The following is a 24,309-nucleotide window of genomic DNA, read 5'->3' on the forward strand; positions in this document are numbered from 1 at the left end:
GAACCTGAATTCAGTATTCCAGACTTAACAGGCAACACACTGTGCTTACTTGACATTGAGTACAATAAAGAGTTTTTGTTCTGTTCTAATGCATTTCTCATGTGTGTAGGTTTTCTCCCACTCTTAGGGAAGCAAATACAGAACTCCCTCCAGTGGTGACAAAGGTATGTAGGTCTATAAAGTGTAGTTATGAAAACTTTGTCAATTAATTTTTTAATTAAATATTTAAAAAGACAACAAACCATAAAATAAAGACAATACAATTAACTAACATTTGACAGCAACAGACAGAAAAAGACAAGATTGACTTCCTGGAATTCTTTCTGATCTTTATCATAACTCAAGTTTTCCTTCTAGTATCTTGATTAAACTATTTAAATTAAACTTGAAGACTAAAAGAGCAATAGTACCAAAGCTTGATAAATTCCAATAAACAAAGATTATCTCTAAAGATGTCTAATAAAATTAATCAATTATAACAACTATAATGACTACTGTTCTGTAGATTAAAGTATAACATTATACTAAACTTAGTATCTAAACATGATTTGAAGTAAATCATCCTGATGTAAATATATAAAATGGCAATGGTAGATATGAAACAAAAATACAAATTAAATAACTAATTTCCCCCCTCTTTTTACAAATAGGTTAATATCAGCCCCCAATCTGTTTTGGTTTCTTCCCAGTCAGAGCCTCTTATTATACAGGTAAGTTTATCCATCCCAATAAAATCAAGTATTCTAGAGAACCAATCCTGTATATCTGGATGGTCTTTTCTTTTCCACCATTTTACAAACATTAACCTCACTATTGTAGACAAGTAGAATAACAGTTTTCCATATTGTTTTTCCAGTTTTTCATCTATCACCATGCTTAGTAAAAAAAAATTGGGATAAAAATTCATTTTACAGTTTAAATTTTTCTTAATTGATTCGTGAATCTGTAACCAGTATCTCTTAGAGACTTTACAATTCCACCAGAGTTGTATATGAGAGCCTATTTCGTTCCCGCATTTCCAACATTTATTGTTAGATGTTTTATAGATTATAGCAATTTTGGTGGGTGTTAAATGCCATCTGGATTGCACTCTGAAAAGATTTTCTCTTAAATCTGTACTAATTGTGTATTTGATTCTTATATTCCAATTTTTTTTCCTGTTCATCCAATGGGAAGTTCTGGCCTAAGTCTTGAGCCTATTTGACCATGGGTTCTTTTATTATTTCTTGTTCTGTGTCCCATTTTTTAAAAAAAGATTATATATATTTAAAATTCTATACATGTTTCTATTCTGGAACAGTTTGAAAAATTTTACATTGCCTATATCAATCCCAGGATCTTTAATGTCAATCATATAATAAATAATAATAATAAATTTTTATTTATATACCGCTTTTCCAAAGATCAAAGCGGTTTACATAGAGTTTAAAACCAATTACAAAACACATAATAAAATAGATAAAACCAAGAGCACTAAATACAATATACAATCTAAAAACAATCATTCAATCAATCAGTAGGGTAAGGTAGAGAGTCAATGGGATCAGAGTACACGACTTCATTTTCCAGGGGGGAAGGCTTGACAGAAGAGGAAGGTTTTAAGCCTCTTTTTAAATGTTTCCAGGGGGGGTGATAAGACGGAGCTCATCGGGAAGACTATTCCAGATTTGTGGGGCCGCTACTGAGAAGGCCATCTGGGAAATAATAACATATTTAGAAGGTGGAATTTCCAACAACTTCTTCCCCGTTGTTCTGAGTGTGTGAGGCGGATTATATGGGGAGATGCAGTCCCTCAAGTAACTCGGGCCAAAGCCATGTAGGGCTTTATAGGTAATAACCAACACCTTGTACTGTGCTTGGAAGCGAATAGGCAGCCAGTGCTGATCTTTCAGAATAGGTGTTATATGGTCAAACCTGGACACACTGGTGACCAATCTAGCTGCCATATTTTGTACTAACTGAAGCTTCCGGGCTTGGTACAAGGGTTGCCCCATGTAGAGCGCATCACAGAAATCCAAGCGAGAGATTACCAGAGCATGTACCACCGTTTCAAGGTCCCTTTGGCCCAGGTAGGGTCGCAGTTGGCGTATCAACCAAAGTTGATAGCAAGCACTTCTGACCATCGCATCTACTTGAGATGACGACTGCAGGGACGAGTCCAGAAGTACTCCTAAACTGTGAACTTCATCCTTCAGGGGAATTGTGACCCCATTCAGGACCGGTGGACAAATTTCCTTCCCCAGGCCTGGGGAACCTATCACCAGTACTTCCGTTTTCTCTGGATTCAAACTGCCATGGAGTTGTTTATAAAAGAACCATCCTTTTTAACAACCCCGATCTTCCATCTGCTTTTGGATGGTAAATTTTACATTAGAATTTTCTATTTCTTTCACAGTTAAGTCCTTATAAGCAAGCAATAACCCCCTTGGCTAATTTTGAGTCTTTAAAAAGGGCTTCATTACGGGAAGCCCATAACGGTATTTGTGGGCATATATAAAGATCTTTTTATAAAGTGGCTTGAAAATTCCTTGTTGGCTTGATGTTTTCCATAAAATAAATATACATGCCAACCACAATGAAGCCCGTGCCCTTCCACCTCTAGAGTTAGGTGGACAACCAAATTAAACCATTTCCATATCCATTCAAAACAAACAGCATCACTGTACAAGTCCAGGTTGGGTAGCGAAAGACCTGCTCTAGTAATCTTGTTCAAAAGGACTTTCATTTTTACTCTTGGTTTTCTTCTGCCCCTTATAAATTTAGAAAGATCTCTTTGCCAGATTTGAAAAGGACTACAATTGAATATGATTGGAATATTTTGAAAAAGAAAAATAAGTTTGGGGAGTACGTTCATTTTAATTGTGGCTATTCTTCCAAATAATGACAGGTTTAACTTGTCCCATCTGGTTAGGTCCTTTTTAGCATCTGACTAGATTTTATCATAATTATTTTTAAACAAATCCACTTTTTTTAAAAAAATACAGACTCCTAAATATCTAATCATCATCATCTTCTTCTTTTTGGCCTCTGCATATCCGATTTTTATCTAATTCTTGGAGTTCAGAAAACTTTGTCAATTAATTTAAGAGCTTTAGAGCTAACCAAAGGTCATGCTGGTTACCCTGTGGTGAGGAACGGGCTCTCTACCCATGCCAACAGACATTAATACAACATATTTCAAGATTGAGAGAATGCTGGAAATTGAGACTTGGTGAATCCTTACATAAATGAATATCTGGAAGCAAAAAGAGGACTTTCTTTCTACACAATTCTAACACCATAATCCATTTTAATTGTAAAGAACATAGCCAATGGAATTCTGGGAGTCGTAGTTTTGTGAGGCTCTAAAGCTCTCTGGTTGAGAATTTGAAATGCTCCTCCCTAAACTGCAAATCCCAAACCTCCATAGGATGTTGCCATGGCAGTTAATGGAATATAGTATTATAATTGTGTGAAATGGCCTGAGTGTGTGTGTTTGGGGGGGGGGGGGGGTGTCAGTGCTTCTTTTAGGTGCACCTGGGATGGACTAAGCTCTCACCTTTAATCACTCAGAAAAAGGAATCATTATTTTCTTTTTCTTTTTATAGAGTTTAAGTATGGTACTTACATTGACCCATGAACAAGTCAACCCAGGTTTTTAGGGCTGGGTTTTTTACTAAAATTTCTAGACTTACACATGAATATATACAGTGAATTGGAATTATTGGGGTGAAGCAGACTGGTGGCAAGGATCAGCCTCTGGTCGATCCAGCCACAATCAGACTGGGACTGCAGCGAGCCCACAGCCCACACCCAAAGCAGGCCATTGCCTGCAGTCCCAAGTAGCGCTGCCCAGGAACCAAATTGAAACAGCTCCTTTTTGTTATATTTGGAAGTTCATTAAATGTCCAAGTGCTATAAATGTCTACAATAAATGCAATAAAATAAATAATAGTGCTGATATTTTACACTTTGCTGGTACTGAAATGTAGAATATAGTCTGCTTTGCCCTCCCCTTTTATGAAATCTTATCATCTTATCTTTCTGTAACAAATAACCCAGAGTATATGCCATGATTTGGTATTCTGTCTGCAACACTTATCTATAAAAGACAAATTACTTCCCTTTGTCTTTTCTATTGTGGTTGTGTCACAGAATATAATGCCAGGATGTACCCTTGCACCTTTATGCTATTTAAAATATCAAATGATCTACATCAAATTTATACCAAATAAAGTGAAATGTTTTAACACTTCTGAAACTATTAGCAACTTGTAAGGAAAAGAGTAGTTGAATGGTTTGTTTCTGAATAACAGGAAAACATTCTGATTGTAGTTTTATAGTTATTTTAAACTGACTTTTAATTAATATGGTTTACAGAAGAATTTACATAGTATGTGAAGCAAAGACTTTTCTGCTGAGCAGAATCTAGCCAAAGTAAAGGTCAATTGAATTCCTTCTGATTTCAGTGGGAGAAATTTATTCTAATACCTCCCACTGAAGACACTAGGTCTCACCAGCTTAACTTTGGCTACACCATGCCTAGTATTTAGCTATTAAGGTTACCTCAGGGATCCATACTATCCAAATGGCTTCTCTTTGTCTTATGGCTCCCTGATCTGTCTTGAAACAAAACACAGTTGTCCTTAAAGAATAATTGTGTGAAATGTTCCCAGTTCTTATAAGAACCTCTAAAGTAGCTGTTTGGTTTCTGGAACTGACTGATGTCTGCAAAACACCAATCTTGGGTCAGCAAACTAGACCAGAACCATTTCAGCTTTGCCTGGGGGAGCCCCCCCCCCCCTCATTCCCATGCAACAAGGGGTAACCAGGACTGTAGTTATATCTTTAAATTACACTACTGTAATTTAAAGTGTTTTTGTTTTGGTAATGCATTTGAGATGAGGTGCTGGATAAGAGCACTAGGGATACCATGAATGGTGCAAAATTCAAACAAATGGGTTCTAGAACAGATCAAGCTTGACTCCTCCCTGTAAGTCAAGATGATAACATGAAGCTGTCATACTTGGTCCACATCATGAGAAGAGATGACTCACTAGAAAAGGCAATAATGTCAGGAAAGGTATGAGTAGAAAGAGAGGAAAACCATATGGAAGATGGATAGAATCAATCAATGAGGCCATGGCCGTGAGGCTGCAGGACCTGAGCAGAGCGCTTGGAGATATCCATTGACAAGGTCGGGATGAGTTGATGATGACTCAAGGACAGTTAACAACAACAAACAAAGGATGGGAAGCTGTCAGGGGTTTGGAGGCCTCCTCGAGATCTTGGAGAGCCATACCCAGTGCTTCAACCCCAAACAAAACAAAATAAAATACAATAAATGCCTTCAAATGCCTCCAAACACAGTGAGAGCATTTTTATGCTTCTCATGGTTTTGGGTGTAGGAGACTGGCTTTCCTCCCCAAAGTGGCACCGTATTTTTCCCCATTAGCTACAATTATTTATTTCTTTTCTGGAAACTCACTGTTGACCAGCAGCCAATAGATCATGGAGTCACACTGGTCCATAGTCACTATTTTGAGTAGAACTGATTTCTTTCATCAAATTGAAAGGGCATAGGATACAGAGTACAAATGCTACTCCTCATAATGTCCATGATAGCACTCCTGTAGCTATTCCACAAAAGTATTTGGGAGAGCGGTTCTATTTCCATTTTGTTTTGGGGCAATGGCTTATCTTGTTTTCTGCTACAATATCTCAGCTACAATGTCCCATTAGCTGAGATATTGTAATACTAATACTACTTCTAATATTTGTTTCTTATTTGCCTCTCCCCATGGAATGAAGTGGGAAACAACAACAAATAAACAATACACAACATCAATTAAAACAAATAAATTAAAACATGCAATAGTTTACAAAGACAAATAAGACATACACATTAGAAAACAATCCATATTTAAAATTCATCATTTAAAATTCATAGTTTAAACATCATCTGGATAAGCCTGCCAGAAGAGGCTGGTATTTAATGTTGAATCTCTTCTGACGGGTCATTCCATAGTCTAGAGGCGGCTGAAGAAAAAGTCTTCTGGCTGACGGTTGCAAACCTAGTCCTGGCTGACTGGAATAAATCTTGTAGATACAAGATTATATGGAGCATTGATGGTTTCCAGTTTTATCTTCCAAGTCTCTTTCCACCTTTATATTGCTCCATAAACCTAACACAATCTCCCTGTGAATGACTGCCAATTGCATGCTTGACGTTTTTGTTCAAATCACTTTTGAAGCCTAGCTATTCCATAAATGCTTCATAACTTAATATTCCAGCAGAGTCTTCTTTTCTCATGCACCCTAGAGCTTGCACATCCAAATGGTTTTGGTTAATCTGAAGTTTGAATGTATGGGAATGCATCTTATATTTGTCTGCATTAACCGAGGGCCACAGGGTAGAATTAGAGAATTTAGATAATTAGGAGGGGGATAATTCAGGATCAGATACAGGTCCTCTTCTATTACATTTCTTCTCTTTGTCAGACTTTTGAAGATACAACTGTGTCTTTTTTGTTTTGTCTTTATCTGTGCAAATGTTGCTGACTCCAAATTGCTAGAAACATCTGTGGGCCATGTGAATAATAATAAGATGTCTCCTGCTGAATGATATTTTTGACTGATTTTTATATGTGAATGGTTTCCTTTGATCCAGGATATACCCAAGTGGAATCAAGACAACTACAAAACCATCTTCCTAAGATATGCTAATCAGGTATGCTGAGGGTGGGGGAGGAATTGTATATATCAACAAAGCTAGTGGAATTGGGAAATAAAAGACTCCCATCTTGCTCTTAATCCAGGCTTCAGAAATGCAGATCTCAAGTGTACATCTCAAAAAACTCTATTGATTTTCCAGCCGCTTGTAACAAATAGGGCAAGGGACTCAGCTAGAATATAATAAATGACTCTGGGCTGATTGCTTGCAAGGAAAAAGGTGTTCCTTAAACAAGCAATTAGCAGTAACCCTTGGCTACAAATATATGCAAGTATGTATATCGTAGTTTACTCCGATCAGAATTACTTCCAGTTTGCACTTGCTGAGTTTGGAAAGCAGACATCAGTCAATGTTTGGGTAATTGATTCCCGTTCTTTCTGAGCTACGCTGCATGCATTCACAGGAGATGCTCTTAATGGCTTAATAAACTGTTATAAAGGACTCCTTGACTTAGTCAAGAGAAAAATTGCTGCCAAAAGCCTCTGCACAATAGACCTCTCACAGCTAATAGTTATATCAACGCATAAAAGGTGAAAATGACACTGCCTACTGTGAATAATGTGCAAGGTTTGTTTCTGGGAGCACTAAGGGCAAGGAAGGAAGATTTGACATGGCTCATGAGTCTGGCAGCTCCAAGCAGCAGGGGCAGCATGCCAGATTCTCAGCTCCTCTTTACACCATGATGTTATGACAATGCAACAGAGGCACAACACAGCTGCTCCCACTCCAATCGTCCTGTATATGTGTGCCAGAAGATCAGCCACAGTGATCATCATCATCCCTAGTAGCCCCTTGGGAAGTGTTGATGGTTACCTTAGAAGGAAAAGTAAAGCAGATTTCAACTTGATTTGGGGAGAAGTAATGTAAGAATGTAGTAGTTTTGATAAGGTGACCAGATGTCATCATTGCAAAGGAGAACAAGGCACCATAAAATGTAGGATGTTTAAGAAAAATGTGGGACATTGCCAAACAAAAATCAAAATCACTAATATAAATATACCTCAATTTCATATGAATTATTTACAGATATATTACATATACTGTGTTTTATTATGTACTCAACCCTTTTTTTTTCTGATGAACTTATTTTTGCTAAAATGCCTTGTTGGTTTACAATATACTTATAGATCTCTGAGCAAGACAAATACTTAAAATGGTACTTTACTAACAACAAACCCTTCATTGAATATACATTTAAATTATCCTGTTCATTTGTCCAATGTGTTGAAATTAAGGGGGGGAACCTTTTAACATTTGGATTGTATCTTCAGGCAGCCCATTGCCTAACACATTTGTTGTCCTTACCCCCTCTGAGAAACAAAGCTGTCCTGGGTTGTGAGGGCAAGTCTTGTCTGCTGCTGCTTCTAGAAAAAAATAACTTTAGAAGAATCCATCCTATCCTTCAATTTTTATTTAGGAGAGGCTCCAAGTAGACAAATTTCTCTAAGGGGAACAGCTAATGTGCTATTACTCAATGGGCTTCTTAGTCAGGCTCAAAATGGAGGGCATTTTGAAATTCATCCTGGATAGAAGACTGAAATGTAGGACATGTCCTGGAAAAGGAGAATGTCCGGTCACCCTGAGTTTTGAGAAGCATTCACTTAGTATGTTGAAGAGGTCTGACTGCATAAAAGGTCAGTCTTTTCCAGAACTGTAAACAAACTGGTTGTTTTCATTCAAATAATTTCATACAACATGTTATAGTCAGTTACTGAAATGTGATGAACATGGATATTCACATACTTGTTGACTATCCTCAACAAATTTTATTACTGTCTAATGGGGTTACTTTCTGGTTGTATCAAATTTTCATGTAGTAATGGATGAGCTATCTTGTTGAAAGGAACAATTACCATTAAAACTATTATTCACATTCACAGGTGCATTGCAGAGGTAAACTGAACATTCAAAAAGTACATTTAACTATCAAAAGTACATTTGACAGTCACTACTTATGTGAATGTCTTCAGTATATTTCAGACATTCACTGTGACATAAGGAAGACTTAAGTTCTCTTGAACACAGACTGAGATGGAAAGCAGGGTTCCTCCATACCCATCATCCACACCTCTCACTAGATGCACATTCAGCCAGTGTGAGAAGATGTAATGTAGTATGACTGTCAAACAGTATAATGCTGTATGATCCACCCCCACCTCAGTTTCCCATTTTTTCTTTTCCAGATGACATCCAGCACTCCATACCTACTAAGCATGCTCAATCTTCACAAAGCTGTTTGGGCTTTCCTTTGCTCTCTTGTCCCCACCACCCGGTATTTTTTTTTTTACTTTAGCAAACCTTGGCATTCCCCCAAACATGCTCCCTCATATTTCTCATTCCTTCTTTCTTTCCTTCCTTTCTCATTCATTGCCTGTTTTGGCTTCATTACTGTTGGAATTCAGAACCTGAGTATTCACTTAGAGGAGTAGTTAAGCTTTGAGCCTCCAGATGTTTTACATGTCAGTTTCCAGAAACTCAGCAAGCATAGTCAGTTTTCAGGACTTCTGGGAGTGGAAGCCCCAAATATCTGGAGGGCCAAAAGTTGACTACCAGTGACTTATATAACTTTTTCTCCCAGTCATCTCTACTGGATATGGTCATTTTCTCCATGCAGAGATAGTGTGTTCACTCAGCCAGGCAGCACATGAGGATTCCTCCCCCCCTCCCCTTCTGCATGGTAACTCATGCTGGAACCAGAACATCTCTGGAATCCACTCTTCAAATTTTAGCTAGAAAAGCCAGGCCTTACTTTACTTATAGAATACACAAAATCAGAAGAAGAAAGACAGCAAAGTTTGTTTTGTTTTGTTTTGTTTTTAAAAATATCAGTGTTAATTCAATCAAGGGGAATGTACAAATAAATGTATTTTCAGAGCATTTGTGAAAATATCTGTTATGTTCTCTAACAGAGCTCCTCCTTAGATGCTTCACAATTACAAAGGATCCTTAACCAAGTAGTCCTGAAAGGTAAAACCTTTTTGTTTATATTATGCTTGTATCCAGCTCCAGTTACCTATTTTTCAGTAAGGGATCTTATCTCACACACTTTTGTCTCCGTTCTGGGCATGAGCAGGGAATGTGCATGGCCAAGTGAAAACAGAGTTTATCACATGCTAAAGTTTCCGGCTCAGCAAGAAAACTTTCTGGCTGAGTAAAATTCACATGCCTCAGCCCATCTCGGGGACAACTTAGGGTCAACAATGTCATGGGGACACCTTGCTGACAGTTTAGCATGCAATAATCTCCGTTTTCACTCAGCCACACGCGTTCCCTGCCCATGCCCAGAATGGAAACAAAAGAGTGTGTGATAAGGTCCAAAAACAGCTTTAGCAGAAATATCTCAATAATGCCAAGTCTGAACCAGTCATAGCCATGAACTGAGCAGCCTATTTCAGCAAGGGCAGTTCTAGAAGCAAGGTCAATGAGTTCAGTGTGTCAGCCTAGCAAAAATCTACTAAATGGTAGATCAGTCACACAAAGGTGATACACACTCAATGTTCCAGTCTAGGGCTGTACATGGGCAACTGGGCTGAGGAGTTTGCCAGGCAAACTGCCCCAAATGGCCATTGGGAAAGAGAATGCCAAATCCAATGCATGGAAAAGACAGTAGATCAGTAGTTCAAAGGAACATATGAAGGAGACAGTCAAAACACAAGGTAACATCAAATAAAAGTTCTGATTGCTATGGAGTCATCAGTCACACCAGGGAGAAGCCAGAAGATAAGTTAGTAGAGTTTGCAATGGACATCTCCTTTAAAGATGGGCACTTTGTCAGGTTGCCACCACCCTCATTTGTGCTTTCATTCTGCACCACTATGTGTGGATTAGGAAGAGGCTCAAGAGAACATCTATCTCTTTAAGGCTCCAGATAATCTGTTCCCCAGAGCCATCCACCCATGATTCTATTTCCTCCATTGAAGAGGAGTCTGCATGTGAAGGCATGGCACTATTTATTTATCTTTTTAAGAGACAGAAAATAAAATAACAGGAGCCATATTTTGAACAGAAAGTAGGTGAATGCATCTACTCCCTGGCTACCAAGAGTGCTGGGACACATAGACACTCTCAGTAACAGCAGCAGAACTATTGTTAAAGGCAAGTGTGTCACTAACCAGGTGTTGAAGTCTCCATACAGAAAAGGAGCACTAAGCCCAGAGCCTCCTGCCACATTCCTTTCACTTACATATTGTTTTCTCAGTTGTCTTGCCTTCCAGTCCAGGATCCCAACGGAGAAAAGCTTTCCTTTGGGGAGAGACAGTGGGGATCGGTGCATGGTGTTCTCATGCCTTTTAGCAGTACTGTCTATGCCTCAGGCAAAAGAATGTTTAGAAAACTAGACAACATACATGATACCTCAGGGAAGTAGAAAGAGTGGCTTGTGAACCACATGATAGCCCAGGATCCCTAGCACCTCTCAAACTTCAAGAAAAGCATGTTTGTTTCTTTGTTTTAAAAAACTCATAATTTTGTGCCCTTCCTCATCCCCTGAGTGTTTTAGGCTTAGCAAACACCTTTTTGCAACAAACTTTTATTGATTTCCTTTTGTAAAAGATCTCTCCCGAGTCTTAAGCAACAGGGTGGGAATGGGGATGCAGATTGAATGTGGTGAAATCACTCTCTCCTTTATCTACCACTTTCCCATCTATAATAAGAAAAGGACTCCTTGGGAATTTGGACTATGCTGAAAAAACAGGGTAAACCTCACAAGGAATGGACTGGGTCTCTGGACTGCCAATTACCTGTTCTTCGCCTACTATAAACTAGCTATGAATTTCATGAATCTATGCTTTAAAAAGGACACAAAGAACAGGTGGACTTCCAGATGTTATTTGCACTACAGCTCCCAAGCTATTTGAACTACAGTTCCCATCATTCTTGGCCAAGCTGGCTAGGGCTGATGAACATCAAGGTTCCTTATTCTTGATTTGCTTGAGGTACAGAACATGTGCCTCTTTTCCCTAATCAGTTTGTTGCATATATATCAATGAGACTCTATAGGCCTGAGAAGGCACAGTTCCTAAACTAGCTCCAAGAGCAAAAGATTGATAATCTTGATTAAGATGTGTCACAAACAGGAAATAAGAGGATTACAGTGTAATTACAACAGGGCAAATGTTAACATTGATTCCCTGTACAAGTGATAAAATTATAAATGTTGGCTGAGAACTTGAATTATGATCAGAACTATGATGACAGAGCTGTATCACTGTAGTTATAACTGACTTGCCACCCCAACCTACTCTTCACAGACTGACAGTGCCATACATGAAGCATTTTTGAGGCAATGGAGACTGGAGATTGGAACACTAGAAATGACATCTGCAGTGTTCTCCCAGTCATGTGGTGCCTTGAGAAGGGGTAGCTGGAGAGACCCCTTGAGGCCCTGCCAGAACTTCTTGCCCCAAAGCATTCTGTGCCCAGGAGTGCTCTACAGCATTTCAACCCTGCATCACCTTGGAAGCCCTTTGCTGTCAAACTAGCTTTTGAGGGTCACATTTGGTCATCAATGACCATAAATGTGAATCCCTAGTAGTTACAACATCATCTGTCCAGCTTATATTAGAACTGCCGAACAGGATGACAGCTTTCATCTCAATGTTCAGCTCACACCAGCTGGAGGAGGAGAAACAGTGAGTAAAATCCAGATGGGATTCCACCTCCCAGAGAGTAGTAGCTCCACCAGCTGTCTTGGCAGCTCAGAGGCATTTATTCTGCAAACCTAGGCCTGCCTTCCTTGGCCATTATTTTCTGCTTGGTTCCAAGTGACTAATTCCAACATTCAGTTGAAGTAAAACAAGTCTAGGAAAGGTTATGCTACAGCTTCTTTGACACAGTTAGTCTCAAAGGTGCAACAAGATCCCTTTTCATACTGATATCCCAGACTGACATGGCTATGACTTTGAATTCTGCAGCATGCAGTTAAAGCACAAAGTACAGTAGATCCCACAAGCTTAAAGTCTGCTCTGTTGGAGAGACACATCCCATGCATTCACTCCTTCAGTCTGCCTTAAGGTGCACACAGAGCAGATCCTGGAAGAGCACTCAGCATAGCCATCTCATCTGGGTCACTGTTCATGGTATGATTTCAGCAATTACTACATAAATACTGCTCCCAAGCACATTTGAATCCCACTTTTCATAAGAAAATACATCTAATACAGGGCCCAATACCTATTTCCCTTCTTGTGTAGTTTGCAAAATATTAAATGTGAGACAGCCAGAGTTTGGGAACATTGATGTTAAAGATAAATTGCTCATATTAATTTGGAAATTTACTCCTTAGTGCTAAAAGTTTTAGTGAAAATTACAGAATGAATTTGTAATGTTAATCAGTAATAAAATTGGTTACATGCTGGTTTTTAAAAATGAAGAATCAATTAAAATGACTACAAATTATTGACTCCAAGTAATCCCCCTCCCAGGAAGGATTTAAAATGGTGTGAATCATAAATCATGACTCAGTAAATCAACATTCACGTTTAAGATAGTTACTTTTAAAATTAATATTAATGACTTAAATGTAGATGATCTGAAAGCCCATAAGTCTCAATATAAGCCTGCCCAAGCTATGAGTGGGTATTGAGTGTGTTTCTCAGTGCCATCATTATCAAAGTTGCATTTTGTAAAGATAAAGGACTGATTATCACATGGAAGGCAAGCGTCCTCCTTCCGTCTTTAAATTGTCTCATGTGCATGATTGGGGGAATATTATCACACTCCTGCACATGTCTATTACTGTTACTCCTCAGTGGTGGCTCCCAGACTGTGGAATTCCCTTCCACAAGAAGCTAAGTTGGTCTTCCCACCCCTGTTCTCTTTTTGCCAGTAGGTGAAGTTTACACAGGACGGTATTATTTGTCTGTTGCAGAACATATTTTAACTGGGCTGTGTTATTATTTTTATCATTAATATTATAGTTTGGCAGCTTTTAAAAGCTCTTTTAGATTAAAATTTGTAATACAATTGTGTTTTTTAAAAAACTTTTCCATTGTTTTAAGTGTATTTTGGTTAAAATATTGTGAGCTGGCTTATGTCCCATGGAGAAAAGCAGGATGTAAATAAAACATTAAGTCTTTTATGCAACTATTGAGGGCTAGGAGGACATATTACTCCCCCCAGAAGACCTTGGAAGATCACACCTCCACACAGCAGCTACTCCTGGCAAAAACCATTACCCCACATGCCCCCAAAACTCTCTCTAAGAGATCATTTTCATATAGGTCTGGTCTTTCTGGGCTATCCTGGCCCATTTCAGGTCCATGGAAGGGGGAAAGTCTGTTCTTAATAAAAGGTGAAGTCATTTTTGTTCACTTTCTGTTTCACAAAAGGCCTCTCTTCTGCCTAAACTGGCTCCGGGGGAGTGGGGGAGTCTTTGAAGGCACAAAAAATTGTAAAAATGCAATTTTTAAAAAACCTTGGGAGTCCCGGGGACCCCCAAAACATGATGAAAATACCTTCCACACCCCCAGAGAGTATTTTTTTGGGGGAAATCTCTGGGGCTCTGGAAGCTACAAAAATGGCCCTAGGACCTGCATATGACCCATAGGCTTTGCCCATTCTTGTTTCAATGGACTGGGGGTAAGAAATCGATGTTAATGAATTATTTTCTGGCTCTGGAAAAAGTACACAGAAGTGGTATTATATTCTAAAATTCCTTGTTTAAAAGTAAATGGTTTCACCATTGCCCTCCCCATAGCTTCTTATTCTTGGTGTGTGTTGCTTTCTGATTTATCCATTTATAGATCTAATGGCCAGTCCAGGGAGCAGAGATGGATTCAGCTTCGATTCAAGCAAGAGCCTTTTAGCTCTGATGGATGTATCTTTTCAACAAATGCAATAAACCTTCCTTATGCTGCCCTGCCTTAGTCTGAGTTACAGCTGTGCTGAGCTTTCCATTGCAAGAGCCCTGTGAGTAAATATTTGCCATACGATCGGCCTTCCACTTTGGCAAGGAATCTATAAATTACCATATTCTTCCCTTTGAGGGCCTTTCTTTCCATTAGATGTCAGATGGAAAGTGGAAGATGATCATAATAATCCCCTTTTACAGACTTCTGGCTTCCAGAGCCTACCTACAGTGTATAACATATTACCTTCAACTAGCCCTTCCAGGAAAACTTTATCTTTCTCTGAAAGGTTAGCGATGTGAAACAGTTTATAACCAGACTCATTTTTTATTTGTACCTTTTAAACTGATACATACTGGAATATAGAAAATTTTTAGGCAATATGTATTGCCCCCCCTCCCGTTTTTGTAGTCTGCCTTTTGCCCTAGTCTGTATTTTACCAGGTACCAATCAAAATACACTTTTTAAAAAACATCCCCAGATTTTATCACAGGAACATTTTGAAATTAATAAATTAGATATCAGATCACAGAATATTTCCATGATTTCTTCATCTGATGGAAGGACTGGGGGGGGGGGGGGGGACATAAATGTTTGGTGTAAACTGGAAACCCAAAGGCCACTGATGGATTTAGTATCTCTAATTTGGGATGAAGTGACATACATTAGCCACAGAAAGCATCAAAATTAATTATAACATCCAACTCTGGGTGGATCCAAATAATTTTATCTGAAGAGTGCCGATGAAAGTTCTGATTTTGTTAGCCAAAAAGGAAAACTATTTTTATTCCAGGGTTCTGTGTTTATTCCAAAGTTCTTTCTTTCATCAGGTTTCAACCTATATAATTGTCAATCAAGTCACAATCTGCCTGCCTAGGCCAACTTTTTGAAAGCTATATTCACCTGTTCTTCTTACCTGACTGTAATGAAATAGTCTTTGTTGTCTGAAGAATTTAGCAGCTGAAAGCATACTAGGGGAGAGCTGCCTTACTGGAAATTCCGTGGAGATTTAACTCCACTGTGCAAAACTGAGGAAAGTGAATATATTTTCCAGGAGTGCCCATGGGTATACCTTGCAACTCAAACCTGTATTTGTTAACTCAGAATTAAGCTCACGGGCCTCCTACACATTGTTTCATTTCTCTTCAACAATTTCTCTTCAACAAGAGGTTCCTAAGAATCACTGGCTATCATTCTAGGGGATCCCCACCATACCTGGTAGCAGACAGGACAGGAGTGATGATGAAACAAAGACTACCTCAAGCAGTACCTTGAAAGCATGTGGTTACTGCCTTAAGTTATTCATTTGTTTAAAATATTTGTATATCACTGTTCACTAAATGAGAGCCAGTGTGATGTAGTGCTTTGAGCATTGGGCTATGACTCTGGAGACTAGGGTTCAAATCCCTACTCTCAGCCATGAAAACCCATTGGGTGACCTTGGGCAAGTCACACTCTTTCAGAGGATAGCAATGGCAACCCCACTCTAAAGAAACTTGCAAAGACAACTCCATGATAGGTTCATCTTAGTGTCACCATAAGTTGGAAATGACTTGAAGGCAAGATCAACAACAAGAGCAACAACAACATTGATTAAATTATGAAATCCTTATAAAAACTCTTGGTTCCATAAATCAATTTAGAATGCCTTGGCAGACAAATTCTGACCTGACACTGAAAATAATATTGCTGGCTAAGCCATTTCAGTTGTGAGCCAGTTGTGGAGACAGCTAAGTAGTCTATACATATACAGATAAATGGTCTGACTTGACAGATTTTTGTTCCACTGATATCTCCTTACTGTTACTGATGAGGATAAGGATTCTCTTTCCAACTCAAAAGCTCCACCCAGTCGGCTGTTGTTGTTGTTAAGTGCCCTTGTTGTTCACTTTGACTCATGGCAACCCCATGAATGAGATACCTCCAATACCCCCTGTCCTTAACCTCTCTGCCTAGGCCCTGCAGATTCAGGATTGTGGCATCCTTGTTTGTGTCCATCCTTCTAATATGCAGCCTTCCTCTCTTTCTATTACCCTCCACCATTCCTAACATTATTAATTGTTTTCCAGTGAATTGTGTCTTCTCATGATGTGGCCAAAGTATGACAGTATCAATTTGTTATTTTGACTTCTAGGGAGAGCTCAGGCCTGCTCTAGTACCCATTTGTTTTACCTTCTGACTGTCCATGACATTTTCAGCAGTCTTTGATTTTTCCTATTTCTTTGTTGTCTAGCCAACCATTAGTTAACTGTTTTATCAGTTATCAGTGATTCCCTACCCCTAATAGTGGTTAGTGGCGTAAATGTCAGAAATGCAGTGATTTTGCTCTGCATTTCATCCTGGACTTGAAAGGAGGTGTTGAACTCTGCCCTGAAAATATATTCAGCACCTTGGATAGTTCCTTTCTGTCTAGAATAAAACCCAGAGCAAAATTGCTGTACTTCTTGACATGGATGGGAACCACCAGCCACTACTCAGCACTTCTGCCATTCAAACTACAGGTTCAGGTATTTCAGGTTTGTTTATTTAAGGGTTGTCAAATCAAAACTGACTTAAAACTTGACCATATAGCCAGATCAATGCTAATGGAAGTCTTTCACTGGTCGAATTTGAAAAACTTTGGAGAGATCTCAATAAGTATAAGGTATGGATGGAATTTATGAATCTCAACTCTTTTGTCATATGTTGTTGTCCTCAGAGCTTCAAAGTTCACTTTAAAAATATTTTGTTACCAGTCTCCATACAGCACTTACTTTCTGTTATAATGAGAATTTAAAAAGGTAATTTAATTCCATTGTTCAAAAGTAACTTGCAATTACTTAGCATTACTTTATGTTACTTTTTAGACAAGCTACACAGCACTGGTGTGTGGTACAAAATATAAATAAATACAAGTAACTGAGAAGTAACTAAAATTACAGTTATATTGGGAAAGAACTAATGTTATTCTTTTTTTTAATATGCAAAGGAATCTTGTAGCACCTTTGAGACTGAGAGAAAGAAATTAGTAGCATAAGTTTTCATACTTCTTCCTCTACTTCCTTAGTTATTTCTCTCAATTAGACTCAAAGATCCCTTTGCATACTGATCTAGAGTAACATGACTATGTCCTTGAATTCCTTTCTTTAGATTACAGTCATAGTATTACTTATGGGCAAAGCGGACCACCCTGAAGGAGTGGCTCTGTGCCCCCCTTTTGAGTACTGGATCAGAGCCATGTCAACTGCACTTTTTTGGGCCAAAATGAAGCAGCGAAATGCTGCTTTTTTTGCCCAGAAAATGATGTTATTATTGCAGTGGCAGCACTTTTTGGTACTCCTTTTGGCGTATGGCATGTGGATGCCATGCCAAGGGTGCGCCACCATTCCACTTGTTTTACAGTCAGGCAGGTGGTGTGACGCCGGCATCAAGGTGCGTCAGGGTATGCATCATCCAAACGCCACGCCCCCATGCCACCCCGATGCCAGCGCTTACTGCCAGTCTGTACAGCCTCTAAGTTGTTCTTCAGTTACTGCAAAAGGAGCTAAATACATATATCTTACTCTTTGAACAATTCCTTCCGTATTCCCAAGTGGAATTTTTTTATACATAAATATGTTAAGAACAACACCCTCCCCATGATATGACAATGAACTGGTCCTACAAAAGTTGATTGAGTCCTCAAAAATGTTGGCTCAAGTTTAAATATTTTCCAGGACATTTTTAGAATGGAAGATGAACAGAACTCTGGTTTCTTGAATGTCTCCAATCTGAAAAGAGTAATCCAGGAAAGAGGTATGTGATGTTTTCAGAAGATATATAAGACACTTTAATTTTGAAATCTGAAATTTTTGAAAACATGTTTCTAAAAGCGAAATTTCACAAGAAGTTTTCTTCCTGATAATGAGGTAGGGGATCATCTACTTTATGTTGTGTGCCAAATTTCTCTGTGTGCAGATTTAGCTACTATTAAAGAAATTAGTGCCAACTTTGGTTGTGGGTCCTGGTGGGTGCAGATATATGATAGATGCCTTAGGGGATAAATTCGTATATTTAATTTCTGACTGCATTGGACTTGCAATAGTAGATTTGTGGAAAGATATTTGTTTCATTGTCATTATGTTTTTGCTGGCATTCTAGTCCAATCCCACTTCTACATCAAGTTGCTGTTTTTTAAGCCTTCCCATAGGTATTATATTTTGGTATACAGTTTCCCTAATGTGTGCAAGCCCCCCCACCCCCCATTTTCTCCACTGATTAAAATATATTTGCACACATTTTCTCATTGCCTGAACTCAATCTGAAAACATTATTTTTCGAAAGTAAGAATTTTTAGTTCTGCATTTTTTCCAATGAATGCATGGTTTTTGCAGAGGTGATGTAGCCACATGGCTAAAGCAGCATAGTGCACTAGTTTCATTTGGGAGTCAGAATTCTTAATTTGAAGGTTAGTGCATTCATTTTGCTCCACTCACCAGCTACATTGCTGGTTTTGCCAACATTTAAAAGTCTTCTAAAATGTATGGCTATCCAGGCATGTTGTGCTTCCTCTCATTGCCAGAGAAGTGTGAACTGGGTTCCCATTTCCCTATGAAAATACTGCCCAAATTTCCCTTTTCATCCATCCATACAGTTCAAGACCAAACTCCTTTAAATTCACCCTGACACCTGGTGATTAATTTTGGAATTGCAGCTGAGCTCTCCTTGCTGATCCCTACTACTGCTTCCCTTTCTCCTGAGTTGTTCTAACTAACTGAATCCTCTTGTGGCTGCATTTATATATGCAATCCCTCACATAGCATACAGAAAGCTACCAGCCAATAATGCTGCCTTGGAGATGAGCTTTTAGATGACAACATAGCTCTTTAAGAAGCATTATCCACTTATGTAATGTTGTGATCATCAAGGCCATAAAGTGTAGCATAGCGAGGACAGCTGCATGCTCTGTAGTCCTTAAAGACAAACAACAAAGAGTGCAGGAAATGAACTAAAGAAAGGTGTGTGCATGAGAAAAAGGAATGTAAATATGGCAGAGTCAACTCCTTTTCCCTGAACAGCAGAATTTTAAGAGAAAATGTAAACCTCCTTAAGATTTTCTTCGTTTCTCCCCCTAGACTGCTTTGAAGTACGTCCTTCAACCCCAATCTGACAAAAACACTGCATCTAATTACTGATTTTGGAGTCAAAAGAATTGCAAATATTTGTTGCCAGGCTCAGGATTAGATCCTTCTGCTGTTTCCAGTATGCTTTCTTGAGAGAACATGTAGTCTGCTTTCACCATCATTTTCAGTTATCACCGCTTGTATAGTTCATGGCACAAAGCCTTTGAACACCAAGGTTCTATCTAGTTCTTGTGGCTTCTACTGATGGATCATGCTGCTACCTTAAGTTTCATTTTATTATACAAAAAAAGGAGAAATAATAAATAACGTACACCTATTGTTTAATTTCTTTTTAAATTCCTTCATGCCAGTGCCTAGCGTCACATCTTATGACAGTGAATTCTGCAAACATTGTGCAGCAATTTCTTTTGTCTGTCATCTTGAACCTAATACCTGTTCAAAGGCTCTCCCTAAGGTTCATTGCTCTAAGGTGCTATAAGCTTAAGTATGAAGTCAGTGAATGATTTATGAAATTAAGGAATGAATAATATTGGAAGAGTAATAGCTCAATATGCCCTAAAACAAATATCATACTTGTTTGTTTGTTTGTTTGTTTGTTTGTGTAGGGTATTTATATATTAACTCCCAGCCCATAGGGGTTCCCAATGTGATGCATAACAGACAAAATCATTTAAGAAAAATACAGAGATAAAATTCGAAAAACATTAAACTACTCTCTTTAAAAACACCTTAAAACAGTCTATAAACAATCCTTAAATATGATTTTAAAACAAGAAATGTAAAGAAACAGAGCAGTTTCAGACACCAAAGGCCTTGTGGGACAACATTGCTTTAGCTGTAGGAGTAGATTACTCCATGGATGGATTGTCCAAGATAGGACATCACTGATTGTGACTGGGGCTGCTCCTGCTGATTTCAGTCACAGTGCCTGTGCCAACAATTGCTGTATGCCAAACAGAAATTTGTCCAATGAAGCATTTTCCATTACTACATTTTCATTGGTGAAAGCTTCCCAGTAGCTGTGTGGTTCTCTTAGGTTGGGCCCAATACTGTAATTCCGCTAATGGAAAAACTTTGGTCAGTGTAACTACAAGGGATCAATTCTCCTTCCCCTCCACCTACACATCCTCAAAGTGCTCTCCAGATACTTTCTTCCATTCTTTATATATATTCCTTTTCCTTTTCACTTTCTTCTTGAGTTTTCTGTTCTACCACTTTGTCTTTTTCAGATGTTTTTCATTTTTCATGAAATTCCTTCCTTCGTCCTTCTTCATGAAATCCCACCCAAGCTCGATGTATTTTCTTTTAGCATTTCTACCCATGGGATTTCTACCCATGCCCAGTATTCTTCTAAGTTTGATAAAACTAACTCTCCTGAAATCCATGGTCTGATTTGACTATACTCTTCGTTGGCCTCTCCCACAATAATGAATTCTAGCATTACATGGTCAGTCCTCCATAAAGCACCGACTGCTTTGATTCCAGTGACCAGTTCTTCCCTATTAGTTAGGATTAAGTCTAGGATTTCTGATCCCCTTTCTCCTTCCATCACCCTTTGAAAAAAAGAAATTATCGGCAAGGTACATCAGGAATTTGTTGGAGAGCCTATGCTTAGCAGAGCTAGTCTCCCAGAAGATATCACGATAACTGAAGTTCCCCATAACTACCATTTCTTGCTCGCTGGAGATTTTTGAGATAATCCACCACCTCATCTTGGTTCGATAGCCTGTAAACTCCTATCATGTTGTTTTAATTCTTTCTCCACTTATTTTTACTCAAATCCTCTGTACTGATTCAGTTTGATTATTCATGTGGATTTCTGTACAAGTGAATTTGTCTTTGACTATTCCCCTTCCTCTCATGCCACATAGAATCTTTTTGAATGGATTATATCCTTCAGTTGTTATATTCCAATCATGGGAGTCATTCCACGAAGTCTCTGTTATACCTATAAACTCATATTTACCTTCTAGCACTAGGAATTCAAGCCCACCTTGTTTGTTTCCCAAACAGCTTGCATTGTTGTATAGACGTCTAAAGCATTGTTTGTTCTCATCTTTTATTCTACTGTAAGTTTTACTGTGGCTCCAATTATCAGCCTCAGCTTCTCCTCTAGAGTTCGCAACCATGTGTTTAGAATTTGTTTTTTGACAGATTTTTAAGCTATCATCTCCACCCACTCCTCCTCCAAGGATTTGGTTTAAACCCCTCTTGATCAAATTTATCCTGCTTTTTTCAAAGATGTATTTCCCAGTCTTTGTTAGGTGTAGCTCATCTGTAGCCAATAATCCTTCATCTAAGAAGTGAAGATGAAGGTACCAAAAACCCAACATCTCCTGTTGACACCATCTGCTTAGCCAGTCATTCAATGGCAGTATCTTTCTGTCCTTATGTTCTCCTCTATCTTTTATTGCTAGAATTGGCAAGAATACAGTCTGTGCATCTAAATTCTTCATTTTCCTGCCTAGGGCTTCTTAGTATAAGGTGATCTGCTGAAAGGTTATCTTTACAGTATCATTGGTGCCCATATGAATCAGAAAATAGGTACTGTACTCTGTGCTTGATGAGATTCAGCAACTGGCCAGTGGCATCCTGGATACACACACCAGGAAGACAACACACTTCCTGATTCATCTTGTCCAGCTGGAACACAGTATACTATACTATACTATACTATACTATACTATACTATACTATACTCAGTAGTAATGAGAAATGAATCACTTCCACCAGCACCTTTCTTTTCTTCTTGGTGTAGTTGTTGTTCAGGGTGACCAGTGCTCTCCTTTTCCAATACATATCCTACATTCCAACCTTCAGTCCAGGAAGAATTCCAAAATGTCCTGCATTTTGAGAATGACTAAGAAGCATGAATTTATATTTATATGAATGTTTTTAGGTGTTATTTTGTAATGTCCTACATTTTTCTCAAATGCCATCCATTTTGCAATGCCTTGTCCTCCTTAGCACACTGTTGTTGGTTAGGTCGACTCCTTCTTTGGTATGAAGTGCATCTTGCTGCTGGTTTCCTGTTTGCATCTCACCACCACTGTTATCCTTAGGAAGATTTAGGAAGTGATTGCTTAGTGGTACAGTGGTGCCTCGGGTTACGAAATTAATTCGTTCCGCTGTCAATTTCGTAACCCGAAAGGCTTTCGCAAGCCGAATTCCCATAGGCGCTAATGGGGAAAAGCCACGATTTGGTGTGAAATCGCGCCGAAAAGCACCAAAAGTTTTTTCGTAACCCGAAAAAACTTTCGTAACCCGGAACAATGTTTTCCAATGGGATTTTTTCGTATCCCGAAAATTTCGTAACCTGGGTATTTCGTATCCCGAGGTACCACTGTAGTGGTTCCAAATCCTTTGTGCATGATCTGCTCCCAACAGTGACTTTCTTCCAAGGTTTTCCTCACTATTACAGCCCACTTCATTTTCCTTCATAGTTTCTTCCTGTTGGTTCTGTAGGATCATTTCTCCCTATTGGTCTGTCCAGGAAGCCCTTGTATAATTTGATGCACTGAAATTCCCCACATGTGGTTTCAGTGCACTAACCTTCTCTTCCAAGACAGCCACCAGCCATCACACAGAATGGGCTTGCAGCAAATTTAGTCAATGTGGTTTTCTGGCAAGAAGACAAACATTGTACATACATTGCAGCCAGCCAACAATGACAGATCCTTCTGCCTCCATCTCTGCAGTTATTTTTTTCATCCCTTTCAGACTATAGTAACTCTTACTGCTATGGCTGCAATAACTAGTGGTTGCTAGCTCTTCCCCCAAGCAAGCCAATGACTAAGGACACCTTAGACCCCCCTCCCTTAGACTCCTCAGGGAGTGCATACAAAAACAGACAACAGCCCTCCCCCCACATGCCTTCAAACAAAAAACACAGTCAGAGTCAAGGATGACTCCAAAACACAGTTCACCTTCTGCTCTCTCCTCAGAGAACCACTATTCCTTTGGATGTTGCCATGTCAGTAATAGTGGTATTGAACTGCTATAGTTATAACTAAGCAGTGCAGATAAACTCTTAGAGATTTGTTCAGAACCCTTCATAGAGATTGAAGTTAAACTCAAGTCTGGAATCAAGTCTTCTTGATCTGAATATAAATATTGCTCTTGGCAACCCAGGGTCGATGTTTGTACAAAGCTCACATTTGCTTTCATTTCTGAGTTTAATATGGGAGGTGATCCACTAGTGCTGTGGTTTTATATCCACTTAACCTGGAAATAAACCTTTTTGAAATTAATAAGATCTCTCAATGAGACTGCTCTTTTAAGTTGTGCAACGTTCATCCACGTATATAAGGATATTTCCTGATTCTGAGCTATTTCATTAGCAATGTTGATACATAGGTTGACCTGAGTGTTAAATATAGACAGCACCCTGTTATCTGCAGATATTGAGCATTATTGAACAGTGTCTCTCCGATGGTCATCTCCTTAACTTTTTCCTCTTTTGTAGGCCTGTCAATCAGTGACAAGCTCCTCAGGCTGATGACTGTGCGATATGGGGATTCTACCATGAGGATAAACCTTCCTGATTTTGTGTGTTGTATGATACGCCTGGAGACCATGGCAAGTAAGTGACACATTTGTCAGGATTTGTCAGGAAAGAGAGAGAGATTAACAAAGAAAACTTATACAT

General features: G+C 38.8%; 1 protein-coding gene across 1 annotated transcript in view; it reads left to right on the forward strand.

Moving 5' to 3' along the window:
• The window catches only part of LOC149310686 (calpain-13-like), a 101,169-nt gene that overhangs the window by 63,716 nt on the left and 13,144 nt on the right, over window positions 1-24,309 (forward strand). Inside the window, exons 13-20 of the mRNA XM_089529441.1 lie at window positions 110-164; window positions 651-710; window positions 6,650-6,709; window positions 9,622-9,679; window positions 14,455-14,528; window positions 17,135-17,203; window positions 18,255-18,333; window positions 24,127-24,243. Of these exons, the coding sequence (XP_089385567.1) occupies window positions 110-164; window positions 651-710; window positions 6,650-6,709; window positions 9,622-9,679; window positions 14,455-14,528; window positions 17,135-17,203; window positions 18,255-18,333; window positions 24,127-24,243 (572 nt within the window). The remainder of the gene's footprint in view (window positions 1-109; window positions 165-650; window positions 711-6,649; window positions 6,710-9,621; window positions 9,680-14,454; window positions 14,529-17,134; window positions 17,204-18,254; window positions 18,334-24,126; window positions 24,244-24,309) is intronic.

This window comes from Sceloporus occidentalis, unplaced genomic scaffold (assembly GCF_023333645.1).
Source record: "Sceloporus occidentalis isolate IW3139 unplaced genomic scaffold, rSceOcc1.0.p SCAF_6, whole genome shotgun sequence".
Classification (NCBI taxonomy): domain Eukaryota; kingdom Metazoa; phylum Chordata; class Lepidosauria; order Squamata; family Phrynosomatidae; genus Sceloporus; species Sceloporus occidentalis.